The sequence below is a fragment of the Myotis brandtii genome, unplaced genomic scaffold (genome assembly GCF_000412655.1).
Source record: "Myotis brandtii unplaced genomic scaffold, ASM41265v1 scaffold916, whole genome shotgun sequence".
In the NCBI taxonomy this organism is placed as follows: Eukaryota; Metazoa; Chordata; class Mammalia; order Chiroptera; family Vespertilionidae; genus Myotis; species Myotis brandtii.
The window spans coordinates 198,678-217,035 of NW_005371774.1; the positions used below are offsets into that span (position 1 = coordinate 198,678).

General features: G+C 44.5%; 2 protein-coding genes across 6 annotated transcripts in view; one reads left to right on the forward strand and one right to left on the reverse strand.

Annotated features, from left to right (window-relative positions):
* PTCD3 (pentatricopeptide repeat domain 3) overlaps positions 1–2,977 on the reverse strand; it is a 32,354-nt gene extending 29,377 nt beyond the window's left edge. For 3 of the 5 annotated variants that reach the window (XM_014532863.1, XM_014532864.1, XM_014532866.1), the window contains exons 1-3: positions 2,838–2,976; positions 631–683; positions 485–521 (exon numbers count right to left, since the gene is read on the reverse strand). In XM_014532863.1, coding sequence (XP_014388349.1) covers positions 485–521; positions 631–683; positions 2,838–2,941 — 194 coding nt within the window. In that variant the 5' untranslated portion in view covers positions 2,942–2,976. Of the gene's footprint in view, positions 1–484; positions 522–630; positions 684–2,837 lie in introns of all 5 variants that reach the window. The other 2 variants (XM_005885631.2, XM_014532865.1) reach the window with 2 other exon arrangements.
* A 324-nt stretch (positions 2,978–3,301) lies between these two features.
* Positions 3,302–18,358, forward strand: part of POLR1A (polymerase (RNA) I polypeptide A, 194kDa) — a 77,042-nt gene continuing 61,985 nt past the window's right edge. Inside the window, exons 1-6 of the mRNA XM_005885636.2 lie at positions 3,302–3,482; positions 9,014–9,218; positions 10,343–10,492; positions 15,340–15,447; positions 16,419–16,504; positions 16,632–16,735. Coding sequence (XP_005885698.1) covers positions 3,406–3,482; positions 9,014–9,218; positions 10,343–10,492; positions 15,340–15,447; positions 16,419–16,504; positions 16,632–16,735 — 730 coding nt within the window. The 5' untranslated portion in view covers positions 3,302–3,405. The remainder of the gene's footprint in view (positions 3,483–9,013; positions 9,219–10,342; positions 10,493–15,339; positions 15,448–16,418; positions 16,505–16,631; positions 16,736–18,358) is intronic.

Below are 18,358 nucleotides of genomic sequence, written 5' to 3' on the forward strand. Positions count from 1 at the left end.
GATAGAGCGTCGGCCTGCGAACTGAAGGGTCCCAGGTTCGATTCTGGTCAAGGGCATGTACCTTGGTTGCGGGCGCATCCCCAGTGAGTGGTGTGCAGGAGGCAGCTGATCAATGTTTCTCTCTCATTGATGTTTCTAACTCTCTATCCTTCTCCCTTCCTCTCTGTAAAAAAATCAATAAAATATATATTTTTTTAAAGAAAAATTATTCTAAAGAAATTATTCTCATGATTACTGTTATGTAAACATTAACCGGAACTCAGTTCACAAAGTCTTTTAATTCTTAAGTAAATCTCATTCCCCATTCTCTCACTACTTTGCACCTTCCTGTTTTATTTTCTTCTAAACTTCCAAGTTTTTCCTCCCTCAACTGTTCTCTTCCCAAGAATGCTCTCCATTGCTATCACTGAATCCTTACTTACCAACGTTTTGCTCATAATAAGCACTCAACCCCTTGATGAATAAGCACTGACTAAACACTCACCAAGTTTTCCTTTTTGGAATGACCACTTCTTCAATCCCTTAATATGAAAAATAAAACAAAGCGAATCAATTTCCCCATACTAGTACTATGAAGAAGTACAATGTGTTAATATACAAATGGAATTATTTCAATATATTTCTATATACCTGTTACATCAGTTCCCTCAACCTTTGGGAGGGCTGCACTTCCAGAATAAAACCTGCAAAAAAATAAATGCCCTCAAGTTAATAATCATTAATGGAGTTCCCACCTCATCTCCACCTATGTGCACTTTGCACGCAAACTTTCCAATTTTCATGGATCAAAGTGAGATAATTCATGCCAATGTACACTGAGAAGACATGGCCTCAACACCACATTCAAAACCATTACAAAACAGATATAAGATATGGGCACAATATGGTCACAATTTTTTAGATGAGGTAATCACATTAAATAAAGTCAGGGGAAAAAAGGAAAATTTTAATAGCACTTGAACAATTGAACCGCTGATTTGAAATATAAGGGACTTTCAACTTTGGAAATCCAGAACACTCAAGTTAAGAGGGACAAGATAACGAGCTAATTTTATATGGACAATGTCCTAATAATAATTAAAGTCTATCCACCTAAAGCAATTATGAAGTTATTTTCATAATTTCAATCCACTTCAATCAGGAAAGTACCAAATCAAATATGTATGTCCTAATTTAAACTTGGAACTTTTTTAAAATTCAAAATGTAGAATCATTGACCCATGACAGAGCTTTAAAATTTTATCACACTAAAAAGGTCAATATACCACCCAGATAATGTGCATTGTTTATTTTGTACACTGCCTTCCTAAATGGCATTGGTACCAATCAGAAAATTGTCAAGATGTGATTGGAAAATTACTTCCTCTACTGGCATCTGGTCTCAGACATCTTTTTTTTCTTTCGGTTGTTAATCCTCACCAGAGGATTGCTTTCCTGTTTCGAGAGAGAAACGTCTGTGAAAGAGACACAACCTGCATGTGGTTGTGCATGGAATTGCTAGGGGTAGAAATAGAATATTAGAAATTAACTATAACTGTAAGAAATATTAATCATTCTGTTAACCGTGATTGTTCTTTTCTGATTAGAGAAAGCACATTCTAACCTCACTGAGAGTCGCACGCCCCGAGACATGGGAGCTAAGATGGGAATGCAGTCCCTGCTCCTTCCTGCCTATCTTTATGGAAAGATTTACAACCTCGTGGCACACCGTCCTGGAGGCACCTGCTCTCAGTGACTCCCCACAGCCGGATGACTTGTAACCTGTAATGATTATCTCATGCCCACTTTCTCAGACCTGTAATTCCTACTTCCCCACGTAATCTTGCCTACTCACATAAGCAGTTAGTGTATGGAGGGGTGCAGGATAGATTTTTGTGGATGACCTGCTGCTCTCCCACACTGCTGGCATTACTGGAATAAATGCTCATATGATTCAACCCTGTCTCTGCTTCATTGGCTCAAGTGGTGACAGGCAGCCCGCACCCCTTGGTTGTCCCGTTACAGAACCTGCAACCCAGATACGAGCCCTTGACCCTAATCCAGCGGTTCTCAACCTGGGGGTCGAACGACCCTTTCACAGGGGTCGCCTAAGACCATCAGAAAACACATATATAATTACATATTGTTTTTGTGATTAATCACTATGCTTTAATTATGTTCAATTTGTAACAATGAAATTGGGGGTCACCACAACATGAGAAACTGTATTAAAGGGTCACGGCATTAGGAAGGTTGAGAACCACTGCCCTAATCAAACCCGAGACCCTTCTGTGCGTGGGCCGAGGCATCTTTTTAAAACAATACTATTTTTGCTAAGGATCAACTCTTTCAAGTCATGTTTTTTGTTTTGTTTTTTGACATTAGGACACACAGAGCACTGTTGTCTTTGACAAGGTGAACATTCTGAGATGTCCTAAAGTACAGCAGGCTGGAGAGTGAGAGAAACAAAAGGTAGAGCTCATAAACTACCTTCAATTTGGAAAAATCTTAAAGCGTTCTCCCTGTTCCTACTGGTTGCGTGAAAAGGAGACCAAATCATTATTTTTTAAAATTTGGGATGGGATTGCTAACAGCCATACTAACTAGAATGTTGGCTCCACGACAGAAGGATTCTAGTCTGGTCTCCAGTTGAAACTTCTGGGTGGGCTAGCCAACCCGTAAGTATCTTCCTAATGAACGCGTTGTGATCTTTTCCCCCGAAGCACGCGGCTACGAGAGGGCGCACGCGCATTTCACTGCGTCGGGCCTCGTTACACAGCTCTCGGGGGGGAAAAGGGGACACACAGGATTAGGTTGACACCTGGGTCTCCCTCTTGGGTTCCTCAAGCCTCTCTTACCTGCAACTAGGGGCCGGTTCACATGCACCTGTCCACCGAGCCGTCAACGGCAGGCAAAGCCTGCAGCGGACCCTCAGCCAGCGAGCCGAGGCTGCCGCCGCCATCTTCGCTTTCTTCGCATTGCATGTCGGGAAAGCATGCGTTCCACCTTCTGGATCTCCGAGGGAGGGGAAGGTGGACCGGAATAGCCCGGCTATTGGCTAAGACGAAAGCAATCGTAAAATAGGGTACAAGCTCATGGTTTGAAACGCTTCGTTACGGAAGTTAAGTGCTCAATACGCCTCAATTGCATCTAAGAGATTTTTCTAAAACGATCATTTTAATTGTCTATATATTCGATTGTTTTCAAAATAAGAGGGTTAGTGAGAGTCATCAAAGTACCTTCCTTCCCCCCCCACTCCCAGAGCGGAAATGGTCTCGTCCAGGTACATCTCATCCCAGCGAGCATTTCTAGCGCGCAAGCGCAGTTTAAATCACATGGCGGCAGCGGGTTCGTAGCTGTGTTGGGATTTACTGGGGGTGATTGGAACTTCTCTCTGGGTGTCAGAACTCGAAACTCACCTGGAGGATGTTGGGCTCAAAGAACATGCCCTGGCGGCGGCTGCAGGGCATTTCCTTCGGGATGTATTCGGCCGAAGAGCTCAAGTGAGTAGTTGGTGGGAAGCGTGCGGAGTTTGCCTCTTGAGGTTGGCGCCTTTATAAACTACTATTCCCGAAATGTCTTGCGCCCAGTTTATCTTCTGAGCCCTGGGTTGTCGGGCGCGCGGCCTGCCGGGACCCGTAGTTCCGAGAACGTCCTGGGCTGGCGCGCACTGCTTAGAGTTGGTGGGGCTGCGAATGCGTTTGCTCTGAGCCGCATGGTATCCCCACGGTGCACCGTTACCCTCCGCCAGTCTTCTCGGTACTTAACCAGCGTTTGTGAAGTGACTGTAATGTCTCTGAAGCGGTTAAGCACATAATTAGTCTCTTGTCTATAAAGTGATTATCCTTCACGATTCAGTTCAGGTTCTGTTTCTGGGACAAGTATTCTTCCTTACTCGATCAGTGTATTAACCAGCTAATATTTATTGATTTTTCAGTTTTTGCCAGGCAGAGTGCTAGACGTTAGTGACACATTGGTGAACAAGGCTTCTATGCGAATGTTTCAGGCTCCGTAGATGATTCCTCTTTTCCTTAAATCTTGATGTTCCTCGAGGTTCTGTTCTTGTCCTACTGCCTTTCTTCTCCTAAATGTCATCACTTTGATTTCACTCCAAAAGGGTACCTAGTTTAGTGCAAAATGGTCATTATTTTGTGACTGGGAAATAATTCTAGACCTGTCCTTTCCTGGCATCTAATTTATTTATTGGGCTCTTTCTGTGTGTCGCCTACATAACTATTCTACACTGTCCTTTCATCACTACTACTATTATTTAGGTCACACCCTCAACTCTTGTTTGAAATGTCTTTTCTTTTTTACCTTACACCTGTCCAGTTCATCCTTCACATTGCTGTCGGAGTTATTCTTTCAAAGTGTAAATATGATGATGCTACTTCAAATGTGATTGAGGCAGGATAGGAAGAAGCTAGGAAAATTCCTTGACAAGCAAAATAAGGGAAATTGAGCCAAATAATTAAACAAAGCCAGACAATTTGAGCAATTTACAGCTAGCTAATGAATCACAAGGTTTTATCTTCCCTGACCAAGTATACTTAGGAGCAAATGGTTTGCACATTCCAGACCTTCCTGGGGCAGACCCACTAGATCTGGGACCCTCTTCCATGATGTTTTTTAGAAATGAAACTAACAACAACAACAAAACCTAACCAGAAAATAACCCTGGCCCCTCTATAGCACATTCTGATGAATCAACATATTGAAGGACACACCTGGAAAGCTGATGAATATTCTCTTGAGACTCCCCGCTGGGACCTCCCCTAGGATTTCCACTGGCTAAAGAAAGATTAAAAGCCTCAAGACAGAGGACCCAGCATGCCCTTCCTAGAGCACGCCTTTCTCCCTTGGGCTTGTATCTCTGTTCTCTCCTAAACTCTTAAGGGCCCCCAGAAAATTTGCAACCAGGGGAGCAGCAGGCAGCGGCTCGCCCCCGGGCTTCTCCCCTGAACCTGTCTCCGAGGCCCCCTTTTTCTCTGCTTTCCAGTGAGCTAACAGCAGCCCCATTCACTTATGTCACTGTGACTTTTCTCAGCGAGTTCACACAGCCCACGTGGCCCACCTCTTTCCTAGAGTGTTTTTAAAAAGCCAAAGCAGCGCTCTCTCCTGTTGCTTCTTCTCTCCTAAGCCCTTCCTTGTTTCACTGTCATAAATGTACTTTCAAAATCACTTGGACTCATCCCTGCACCAGTCAAGAACCCACACACTCCTGGCTGCCCCAGGCAGACCTTGGTCATGTCACATGATCACGTCACCCGCAAAACCTCCCAGAGGCTGTGCATTTCCCTCGGATTTGCAGAGGTTACTTTCTTAGCTTAGCCCACAAGTTTTGCCATGATCAGGTCAGTGCAGAGTTGCACATTCCAAAACCTGCCATCAGGTTTTAACATTTGGCCCTTTCGCCAGACTTACTTTCTCTGCATGCAGTCCCCTCCTATCTGTCTTCCCCCACCCCCGAAGATACCTGGACAGTATCTCTGCCACTCCTAAGGCTCAGCTCAACCTCATTTTCTAAGGTCTTTACTGGTTGTTTACCATGCACTGCGGTCACTTTTTGTGCTTTTTTACATTTCTGTCTCCCTCCACTAGCCTTGAGCTCCCTGTGTGTCTCATTCTTTTCATCCTCAACTCTGGTTGAATAAACTGGTGAGTGCAACTCTGGTAACATTGGGAACAGTTGCTAGCCCAGAAATTCCCATTATATCATCACCAGTCATAGATACAATTTCATCCAAAAGCAAAAGTGTTTAAGTTGCTTGAATTAATAATAATAGTAATTGCAGAGTTTTCAAACAGGAAACTGCATGAGCAAATCGATACCCATTATGAACATTGTAGACTTATGTGTGTCTAGAGTTGAGAAATTTCAATAGCTATGCTACCTTTTATTGTGCTGGTTTCTAATAGCTTCCCATCTCATTTGGAGTAAAAGCCAAGTCCTTAAAATGGCCTGGAAGGGCCATTCTGGGTCCTGAACTTGCCTCCATTCCAGCCATCCTGGCTTCCTTGCGGTTCCCATAGCACCATAGACACACATCCACCCCAGGACCTTGGTACTCCCTGCTTCTTCCTCCTATAAAGCCCTCTGCCCAGGTGACTGCATGACTTATTCCCTCATCTCCTTCAGGCCTTTGCTCAAGTTTAGTAAAGTGTGGGCTTCCCTGATTACTGGCCCACCCTGTCATCCTCTTTTCTGCCTTACTTTTCTCCGCTTTCTGCCATTTAACAGACTATATGCTTATTTATTTTGGTTTTTGTCTGCCTATCTTTCTCCAATAGAATGTAAGGCCCCTGAGTACAGGGAGTCTTGTCTGTTTTTCCAGCAAAAGTGTGTCTGGTACTTAGTAAGCTCTCAATAGGTATTTGTCGAGTACATGCATGTGTGGGTGAGGGAGCTGTCTATTCAGCACTTGGCGCTTTCAGTTCTTACTGCCACCATTTGTGGTGGTTTCTCCAGTTACAGGAGAGGAAATTCAGGTTCAGAGAGCAAAGTGACTCTAGGAAGCAGCGAAGGTCATCCTCAAGCCCAAGTGTGTTTGTCTCAAGCTCTATTTATTCTCTTCAGTGGAATCCTTGCTGGTTGCCCCTCCTCTCCATCCCATTCTGCCATGGTTAGGTGGCTTTCTCCTTTGCTCCAGCAAGAGAGAGGAACTTTGTTCCAAGCCCTGTATTTTATACACATTATCTTCTGATCATCGTAATGAAGCTGCCGCATTGATGAATTTTTAGGTGGGGAAAAAAAATCGCTAAGTGTTTTGTCCAAGGTTGTCTAGTTCAAGGTTGAAGTGGGCTCCAGGTTTGTGGTGAGAGACCACACACACAACTAGCTTATTTGCAGCAAAGTGATCATGCAGACAAGAGCCACACCAACACGTCTCCGTGTAGCCTCCCTTGGCGCTCAGAGTGATACCAGTCATGCAAGCTAGGGTCTCCTGGGTCTGTTCTTAGTTCTTGACACACCACCATCATTTTATACTCAGCTCAGAAGTCACCATTGAGGCTTCATGAAAAGGAATGTTGATGTCAGTAGGGGGCCCTCTCCTCCCCATGGGGCCCCATTCTCCAGTCGATTAGAGCATAGGACTTCATTCTTCTGCCAGTTAGCATAGGTCTGTGCTGCCCCCACCTGGGGGAACATGATGGAACATTGTAGGTTCTAGGCCAGGGAAGTGAAGTGGCATCTTACAGAACATCTTACAGGACCAAAACAGCTTCAAGAAATACTGTAATAAAAAGTAATTAACATAAAAAAAAGTAATTAACATGACAGTTGGGTAGCATTTTTTTTCTCCCTCTTAAATTTGGAAAGATTTTTAAAAAATATATTTTTATTGATTTCAGAGAGGAAGGGAGAGGGAGAGAGATAGAAACATCAATGATGAAAGAATCATTGAATGGCTGGCTCCTGCATGCCCCATGCTGGGGATGGAGCCCACAAACTGGGCATGTGCCATTGGCTGGAATCGAACCTGGGAACCTTCAGGCCAACGCTCTATCCACTGAGCCATGCAGCTGGGCTTGGGAAGGTTTTTAAGTGCTAAAACTTGGTGCTGGCTAAGACGCTACCGTTAGTCCACCTCTTCTGGAATGCAAGGTGCCGGATATATCAAGAGTTTCAAAATGGTTTGCACTCTTAGATTCATGGATCCATTCCACTGAGAAATGATTTTAATTTTTAGGAAATAGAAATTTGAATTATTCTATGTAAAAGTCTTTACATAGATAGGTATCATAAGCTTACTTATAATAGAGTTTGGTTAAATGAATTATATTAATTGCCATAGAATGAAAGATTTTGCAGCTCTTCAGAATTATGTTTCCAAAGAATTTTTAGTGATGTAAAAACACTCAATGCCGAAACCGGTTTGGCTCAGTGGATAGAGCGTCGGCCTGCAGACTGAAAGGTCCCAGGTTCGATTCCGGTCAAGGCATGTACCTGGGTTGCGGGCACATCCCCAGTAGGAGATGTGCAGGAGGCAGCTGACCGATGTTTCTCTCTCATTGATGCTTCTAGCTCTCTATCTCTCTTCCTTCCTCTCTGTAAAAAATCAATAAAATATATTTAAAAAAAAAAGATTTAAAAACACTCGATGCTAAATGAAAATAGACACAACCAAGTGATTACAGTTATCTTTAAAAAAATGTACCCAGAGAAAAAAAGTCTATGAATGTTCTCTAGGTCAGCGGTCACCAACCTTTTGGACCTCGCGGACCACCGGTGGCCACCACTGCTCTAGGTTGTGAGATTTGGATGATTTCTTTGTCCATGACTTTATTTTCTAAAAAAAAAAAAAGTTAAATGAATGTAGTTTTGGTAAAAGTAGTTAGGCATCCTGTGGGAAACCCCTTTAAACCAAACATAACATACTGTGATGAAATCTTTAGTAAAGCAGGCTATATTTCTGCATATTTGTGTTTAATGTACCTCAATTCACTATTTCTGCATACAGGGATTACTACGTGAGCTTTTGAATTAGTCTGGTCCATAGACTCCCTGTTCCCCATATCCCCTCACCTCCTCCCTTTCTTGCTGTGTCACTTGGGTTAAATCACCTGACTGCTCAGAGCCTGTTTCCTCCTTAAAAACTGTGTATAGTGATGCCCATCTCAGAGGGTTAAAGTCAGTGCTGCCTGTAAAGCATTTGGCATGTAGTAGTTACTTAACTCTTTGAAACAGTGTACTCCAAGCATGTCAAACTCAAAGGCTAATACTAGCCAAATAAACGAGGCATGCGGCCCACGGGCTGCCAGTTTGACATGCTTGGTGTACTCAGTGCAAGACTTGCACTAAGGCTGTTTTTCAGTGATTTTCCTGCTCTTACTCATTCAGCATATACTTACGGAGTTAGTATTGTGTGCAGTCTCCTTGCTAAGTGCTGTGCTGCAGTCGTAAGCACAGCAGGCACAGATCCTGTCCGGCTGCCAGCGTGTCTGAGGACACACAGTTCTCACTTGACGGCAAAGATTACACATCCGAGAAGTTGAGTAACCTGTCTTCCCTTGGTCTTCTTTATCTCCTTAGGAAACTAAGTGTTAAATCCATTACAAACCCTCGGTACCTGGACAGCCTGGGGAACCCGTCGGTCAACGGCCTGTACGATTTAGCTCTGGGCCCTGCGGATTCCAAAGAGGTGTGCTCCACCTGCGTGCAGGACTTCAACAACTGCTCCGGCCACCTGGGCCACATCGAGCTCCCGCTCACCGTATACAATCCTCTCCTCTTCGACGTACGTTCTGCCCCAGGCCTCCCTGCATGTGTGGGTCTCAGGGCTGCTGGAGGGATTTGTGAGGCCACCCTTCTCCCCACAGGAGGGCTTTGAGGAGGTTAGCTCTGGACACTTTGAGCTAAAGTGCTCTTTACTGTGAAATTTTAAACCTTGAGGAGCCAGATCCAGGACTTCAACTTGGCCTCTAGCCCTACCTAAGTGTACCTGTTTGATTCCAGTTGAGAAGAACCACAGCTTGGATCTATTCACAGGAGGGGAAGAGAGCATTCATCTACCCCCTGCACTTTTTTTTTTTATAATATATTTTTATTGATTCAAAGAGAAAGGGAGAGGGAGAGAGAGATAGAAACTTCAATGATGAGAATCATTGATTGGCTGCCTCCTGTACGCCCCATGCTGGGGATCAAGCTTGCAACCTGGGCATGTGCCCTTGACTGGAATCGAACCTGGGACTCTTCAGTCTGCAGGCCGACGCTCTATCCACTGAGCCAAACCGGCTAGGGCCATCCCCTGCACCTTTTGTTTCAGTGGCTTGACACCCATTAGAAACCTAGGCAGAGCCACCCTGGCAATTGGGGGTCCTTTGGGGTTCTCCAGGCCCTGATCTCTTAGGTGACCTTGTAGGCTCTGCTTGGTGGCAGGAGGAGCAAAGCCCCAGAAGACCCGAGAGCACTAAGAATGAAGCTCCCGTCTGAAGTCCTACTGGTGCGTTTCAGCGCTCCATATGGTTAACCTAGCCCCCAGGATTTGTTTTAAACTATACAGATGATAGCGTACATGAACATGATTTTTGTCTGTTGATCATATGAAGGAAAGAGAATTGTCTTCGTTAAATACCAAATATTTGACTAAATGTAGTATTCAGTACTTAGTTAGATAAATAAAGGTAGTTCCCTACCTCAGACCCAAAATAAATTTCAAATTTTAATGGTTTAAAATTAAATCATATAGAAAATATGGAGGAATGTTTATCTAGTTCTTAAAGTCACGAAGGCCTTTGTAGGTATACAGGGGAAGTGGAATTCTTACGTGAATAAACAGAGTCCATAAAAACAAAAAGTGGAAGGACACTGAAAATCACCCTGAACTACTACTAATATCCTGCTTTTTATTCCTTCCTTCAGAAACTCTACCTGCTGCTCAGGGGCTCCTGTCTGAACTGCCACATGCTGACTTGCCCGCGGGCTGTGATTCACCTCCTTGTCTGCCAGCTGCGAGTTCTGGAGGTCGGAGCCCTTCAAGCCGTGTACGAGCTGGAGAGAATTCTCAACAGGGTAGGTGCCTGGCTCTTGCGGAAATCAGGCAAGCCACCAGTGGGAACAAAGGCTGTTTGTTGTCCCTTCTTATATCTTGTGCCTGGATACCAGTCACTAGGTGTGAAAACAGGAGGCCGTGGAGTAATTGGAGGAACGTTAATAAAAACAACATAGAAATACATTTACCCAGGAGCTTTTTTTTCTCCTGGACCCAGGATCCAATCACGGTTCATACATTGCTTTGAATGTTACATCTCTTTGGTCTCTTTTAATGCAGGCTGTTTTAATAAAGAAAATTTTTTTATGATACTGACTTTTTTTGAAGACGTTAACACTTTGTAGGATTTCTCACATCCTGGATTTGTCTGATTATTTCCTGTTTCTTGTAGACCCAGGATCCAATCACGGTTCATACATTGCTTTGGGTTGTTACATCTCTTTGGTCTCTTTTAATGTAGGATGTTTTAATATAGAAATGGTTTTTTATGTTACTGACTTTTTTTTATTTTGAAGACATTAACACTTTGTAGGATTTCTCACATCCTGGATTTGTCTGATTATTTCCTCATTAGATTCATGTTTTGGTAAGAATACCACCTACACAATACAGGACACTTTGTGTTGCATCATTTTAGAGGCACCTGCTGTCACATTGTTCTATTGGTGATGCTTAGTTGGATTACGTAGGTAAGGTGGTGAACACGGGGTCTCTCTATTGCAGACCTTGTTTTCTTTGTGACTAATGATGGCTTCAGATTTTCTGGTGCTATCATAAATACCTTGTTTAAAAATTCATTTTCTGTTTGTGGATCAAAATCTTATTCATTGTTGTATATTGATTTTTGTATGAAACAGCCGGGCAAAAGCATCTCATTAGTTCTGATATTTTATCTGGACATTCTTTTCATCACCTATGAATAGCAAAGCAATTTTATTTCTTACCGATCCTTACATGTCTTGTTCTTTTTCTTACCTTATTTTGGTGGCTAGGATCTACAGTATTGTGTTGAAGGGGTAGCATGCATCCTCATCTTGTTTCTTCTCTCAAAGGAAAACCTTTCACCTTTTCTCTTCCACTTCCCTTCAGACCTTAAGTGGGCAGAGCACATAGGCTTCTAGACAGAGGTGTGGCCGGGCGCAGGTTGTCAGGCCAACCAAAGTGAGAAAAACATCAAGGGGAGGGCATCTGCATGTGTGCGCAGCCCAACCTGGAATGTCAAAGTTCAAATAGCATGAGGAGAGTCTTCAGTTAGGGTAAAAGCTCAGCATGAGAGGTGGGCATCCAAATCAGGTAAGAGGGTGCCCATGTGGGATGGTCCAGTGTGGTGTATGGGAGCCCAAAGAGCGTGAGGAGGGGGTTCATAAGGAGAGTGGCCTGGAGTGGGATGGGAGCCCAAGTTGGGTGAGAGGGGGTCATGCACGGGAGTAGGTGGCGGCAGTGATGGGAGAGTGGTTACATACAGGGAGGTGGAGTGATCAAATTAAGTACATGTAGTAAGGATAATGCTGGCCAGATTTCACACTACCAGAGGGGGAAGTTACAAATATGTGAATGAGAGAAGACCCAGAGTTAACCCTGTAGTGTTGGAATGGAATTAAAAGTATGAGTGTGAAGGGTGTGTGCGCATGTGCACATATATTCCCAGGTCTGTCCCCGAGAGGGTTTTGGAGTGCTGATAGCAGTGGACACACCTACTGTCTATGTCTTGGCTTCTAAATACCATTCTTCACTGAAAGGGCTTTTTGGATAAGTGGCTGATTCTAGGGCTGATGCAGGAAGTGCAAGATGAACCTGGAATATCATGTGCCAGAGAGCTAGTCGGTCCTCAAAGAATGAAGGGGACACGTCAGAATGACACAGGAGCTATCTTAGCTCACACTGGCCAAATCTAGAACAGTTTTTGAGCATCAAAGTAAATGATGATAGGAACTATTATAACCCAGTGGATAAAGTAGGAATCCATGAAATCCATGAGTTCATCCTGATACAAATGAATGAATGAACTGAAAGTATAAGTAACAGGCTACTTATACAGTTTGAAAGTACTCCCCCCACACAAATAATCTTCATTATTACAAATGGGGGGAAACGGTAACTTTACAGTGGAGAACTCTGGCCGTCACCTCCTTATGCAAGTGGTCAAAGTGAACATCACCCCGTGCAGCAAACTGAAATCATGCCCCACCTGATAGTGAGATGTAGAGAGAAGAGCAGGGCAGCCGCTGCTTCTGAATCTCCCTGCCAGGGAGGCACAAGCTGAATCTGGTCTCAAGGAGCCAGCAGACACCCAGGTTTCACTCCCCTTCAGTTCTTCACGGTGTTAATGTCTTTAAAGTTAGACTCTGTGTCTGAGCGAGACGCAGGAGACATGACAAGCAAATGCAACAGGTGGCTCTGAATTGGCTATTTTTGAATATTACTAGAGAATTGGCAAAACTTGAATGGTGTCTGAGGATTAGGTGGTAGTAATTTATTAATGTTAATTTACAGTTTTTTATTGTATTGTCATATTAGAGAGTGTCCTTATTTGTAGAAAATGTTCACCCAAGTATCTGGGCAGCAGCTTACTCTCAAATGGTTCAAGGAAAAAGGTTGTTCTGTGTACTTGCAATTTCCTGTGAGTGTGAGATTGTGTCAGTATAAAAATAAACTATATTAAAACAAACAAATGGGGAACATTTCACCAGTAAGTGTAATATTGGCTGAACTTTTATAGTTTTTATCAGATTAAACTTACTCTCAATGGTTCAAGGAAAAAGGTTGTTCTGTGTACTTGCAGCTTTCCTGTGAGTTTGAAATTGTGTCAGTATAAAAACAAATTATATTAAAACAAACAAATGGGGAAACATTTCAACATTTCACCAGTAAGTATAATATTGGCTGAACTTTTATAGTTTTTATCAGATTAAAGAAACTTTTCTACTTATATTTTGCTAAGATGGCTGAATGTTGAATTTTATCAAAAACTTTTTTGCACCTACTAAACGTTTCAGATAATTTTTCTCAAGGTCACATGGAGAAATACTCAATTCCTTTTTTCATATTAAACTAACCTTGGATTCCTGGGATTCTTTCTTCTCGATAATTTGCCTTTTTATACGTTGCTAGATTTGAATTCCTAATGTTTTGCTTAGGATTTTGCATCTGTGATCATGTTATTGCTTTGTAGGTTTCCTTTCTCATGTTGTCCTTTTGAGTTTGGATATATAGATTATGTTGGCCTCCTGAAATGAGGTAGGGGATTCTCTTTTCTCTCCTGAAAGAGTTCATGTAAGATTGGCGACACTGTGCACCAGCAGGGTGCTGCCAGACGGTCTCTCTTCAGTGGGTGTTCTCACAGCTGGCTAAGTCTAGTCTTCTTTGGCTCTCCAACTTCAAGAGCAAAAGGACTCGATTACACCAGGGGACATGGGAGCCACCCTGGCCCAGGAGCCCCACACCCCGAGTAGGAATCAGTATCTTTTGTGACAATTCTGTGGGCCCAGCTTCCAGAGACTCTCAAGGGCATGCCTCATTAGCACCAGGGAAGCTCAGAGCTGTGGTGTTTATAATTCATTCATAGTCTTCCCAGTTCAGATACAGTCTAAGGCTAAGCAGTGAGATCATTTTTGCCATCAGCAATGCTACCTAATGACGCGATAGACATTTCCACTTTTATAAAGTTTCCAGGGAACAGAATTAAAAAGTTAACTCCAAATCAGACTGGTTCAAAAGAGAGAGGAGAACGAGAGAGATTTTCTTAAATCTTTATTCAGAGTAAGTTATATTTTCTAGGGATTTGTCCATTTCATCTAAAATTTTAAAATTATTGGCATAAAATTATTCATGATGCCTACCTTAAGAAAACATTTTTGTAAAATAAACCCACAGAAATGCATTAATCATACATAAAATCCAACAAATAGTTAAAAGTGTGCACCACCCATACGCTCACCTTCAGTGTCACCTATTGTCCCTGTTCCCAGAAGCGCCCTCTCTTTCCCCTGCCCTGTGTGCTCATTTTTGACAGTTTGTCATTGTACTTAAAGAATTCTTTGTAGAAATAAGTTGAGGCCTCGGATGCCGTGCCTTCCTCCAGAGAGGCTTCTGCCATATGCTCGGTGGCCCGGGACCATCATAGTCTGGGTTCAAAGCTGATGGCTCGCGGGACTGCCTGGTGATTCCAATCCACGAGGTCCTGTTCGAGGGCCAGTTTAGTTCCCGAGGGCTCAGCCCCTGAGGTTCCCAGCTTCCTGTGTTTGTGGGGTAGGATATGGGAGGGAAGGTATCCTGTTAGATTCCTGTCGTGGCACTAACTCAGGGCTTTGATTTCTGTCCCATCCATTGTTTGAGGCCTCCAAAATGAAAAGTTCAAAATTCCTGAATTGGAAAATGTGCCCCAGGCCAGTGCTGCCATGTCTCATAGCTCCAGAGAACACCATGGAAGTCTGTCGGGATCCTCCCCAGCTGGACGTAACTGCACTGAGGGTTGCCCTGGAGCCCTGCGTGCTGCAGCCCCACTCCGAGCACCTGGGCCCCGGGCTCCTCAACCTGGACTCCTGTTTTCCCTTCAGTTAGGTCTGGATCCTCCTCACTGTCCTGTCGGCTCTTGAGAGCTTCAACAATAGAAACGTATTTTATCCCGTCTTGGATCTTCTTAGTTTTAGGTTTGGAATGAATAATGTAGCCCGCCATTATTGGAAGCAGGTATTCTCCTTCGATTTTGTCTGAACAGCCTCACTGTTTTGAGAATGCAGCACAGCAGCCATGAGGTGTCTGTCTCTGCTCTCAAACTGAACTCCCCCTCTTGGAAAGGCCGGCCCTGTGGGGCTGCTCATCGTACAGACTTTGCTTTGATAATATGGGTTTTCTCTTTGTTTTTCAGTTTCTGGAAGAAAATGCTGATCCTACTGCTTTTGAAATCCAGGAAGAATTAGAACAATATACACGTGAAATTGTACAGAACAACCTCCTGGGATCCCAGGGCTCGCACGTGCGTTATCCCTTCTTTCCTCCCGGAGCACTCGGTTCTTAGCCCTGTCACTTATGCACATTTGGTTTCCCATAGTTGACCTGGGTTTGAATCCCAGCTCTGCCCCTTATGAAGCCTGTGACCCTACAAATGGCGTAACTATTCCTGAGCTGCTATGTCCTCATATTTGATGCCTGCCTACAGGACCGAGGAGAAGATTAGGTGAAGTTAGGTAGTATAGGCACGGCGTCCAGCAAGGTTCTGGCTTGCGGTCTCACTTTGAGAATGAGGTCCATGTTCTTTTCTTCTTTCTCCCTGTAGCACCGTAAACTCCTGTGAGCACTGATCCCACCTCCTCCCTGTTCCCCCATAGCATCTATGTCAGTGTTAATTTGTTCAGTGAATGAGTGATGTCAATAATCAGCCTGCAGGACTAACTTGAAGCCTGACTCACCTCATGCCCAGTTTCACACCAGAGATTCCATTGAAGTGGTCGGGGGAGGGCCCGAGTGGCTCTCATTTGCAGCCAGGCTCAGAGCCACTCATGTAGCTTCACTGGATGTACTTTTCTCAGAACCTTGAGGTCCCGCCCAGGAGGGAGCAGGGAGGTGCATCAACTACCTCCAAAGAGGTTTATCTCTTTTATTTTTATTTTCAAACATTTTATTTCTTTATTTCAAAGCGGTTTATTTTAAATTAAAGGGAACCCAGCGTTTGTGAAGTACTTTGTGCAAGCCCCCCACTGCATTCATCATCTCTCTGTCATAGTGACAGCGTAGTGAGGCTGTTTCTCCTCTTATTCACGTATTAGAAATGAGGAAAGATAAGGACAGAAGCCGCTCAGTGATTGGCAGAGCTTGGCTGTATTAGGGTTCTGTGGAAATTTTTGTTTAAGAAGGTGGCTTCCTCTGGTTTTTCAAAAAAGGTAAAAATCACTGGATACATAGTGGGTTCTCTTCAAATGGCACCCTGAGGTTCTTTCTTTTCAACAGGTGAAGAATGTGTGTGAGAGCAAGAGCAAGCTCATCGCCTGCTTCTGGAGGACACACATGACTGCTAAGCGGTGTCCCCACTGCAAGTGAGTGTCGGGGTGTTGGCTGGTCCCTTTCCCTCAAGCGGGAGGCCTCTGGCCGGTCGCTCACAGCTGTCAGTAAATGTCCTGGTGGGTTCCTCCTCTCCTTAGTCACAGCTGTCCTCTTGTCTAGGACCGGGCGGGCAGTTGTCCGAAAGGAGCACAACAGCAAACTGACCGTCACGTATCCAGCCGTGGTGCACAGAAAAGCTGGCCAGACGGACACAGAGCCGCCGGGTAAGCAGCTGGGCCCTGGGCGGCCCTCGGCCATGTTCCTCACGCGTGGCCGTCGGTGTGTCTCAGACCTTGGGAACAGCGGTCCTCTGTGATGCGTGCCTGGTGAGCCGGTGGCGGAGGGGATCCTGGCCTCTCGCACAGCTGATGGGCTGGGCTGCATTTTGAGGGTTGAACAAGGCACCTCTTGCTTCAGGTGGTCATTTTCTGAAGGAGGAAGTTAAGAGATATATACTTGGCAAATATTTAGAACCATTTGATTGTCCAAAAAGTGTGGATTTATTTTGAAGTAAAATGTATAATGTAGGTGAATTTTTAAGAAACACGGGGGAGCCCTGACCGGTTTGGCTCAGTGGATAGAGCGTCGGCCTGCGGACTCAAGGGTCCCAGGTTCGATTCCGGTCAAGGGCATGTGCCTTGGTTGTGGGCACATCCCCAGTGGGGAGTGTGCAGGAGGCAGCTGATCAATGTTTCTCTCTCATCAATGTTTCTGGCTCTCTATCCCTCTCCCTTCCTCTCTGTAAAAAACAACAAAAAAACACGGGGGAGGTCAAAGACCATTAGCATCTCCTGCAGGCGGCTCCTGGGGGCCCATAAATTCCTGGGTAGTGTCTCCTCAGCTCGGTTCCACCGTTGGGGTCCTTGAGGAAAATGCTTAGAGACTGACTTAGTCCTCCTGCTTTTGTATTTTTGTTAGTTGTAGGTTTGTTTTGTATTTTGAAGTGGTGAAGAAGTAGCGGTTCCCAACCTGTGGATTGCGAACAATGAAAATACATCCTGCATATCAGATATTTACATTACGATTCATAACAGTAGCAAAATTACAGTTATGAAGTAGCAACAAAAATAATTTTATGGTTGGGGGTCATCACAACATGAGGAACTGTATTAAATGGTTGCGGCATTAGGAAGGTTGAGAACCACTGAAGGTATCCCATTGGAAGTGCTGAGCCCTGAGCCTGCTATGCAGTATGTGCTCTGCAGATGTTCATTGTTCACCTTTATTGTAAGTCAGTGTGCCAGGGTGGGAAGAGCTTGACCTTGCTTGACTCCTCCTCTGCTACTGATTGGGAGTAGGTCTAGCAGTTAAGTAGCCTTAGTAGAGAAGGCCACTTCTGGGAGCTTCTGTTTCCAACTCTCTGTAGTGGCCGTAACAAAACCTCTTGCCCAGAGTTTAGGAAAGTTCATATGTGGAAGTCCACAGCATATGGCGACTAACCTTCATTGCAGAGCTTGAGAATGTGAAAGAGGCAGGGAAGGAAGTCTCTTCCTCGAGATGCATGGCCTGTCTTTTACATTTGAGGATTCTGGCGAGGCGGGAGTAAATAGCGTAGTCTGTCCAGGCTGCTGAAACAACACACCAGAGATGGGTGCTCATAAACCCAGGCCTTTGTTGCTCACGGTTCTGGAGGCTGGGAAGTCCAAGGTGGGTGCTGGCGAATCCAGTGTCCAGTGAGGGCCCCTTCCTCACTGACAGCCACCTCTCCCTCTAACCTCACGTGGCAGAAAGCGGCACTGGAGCTCTCTGGGTCTTTATAAGGGCACCAGTCCCATTCATGAGCGTTCGTCCTCATGACCTAATCATCCTCAAAGGCTCCTGACACCTTCACCTTGTCGGTTAGGATT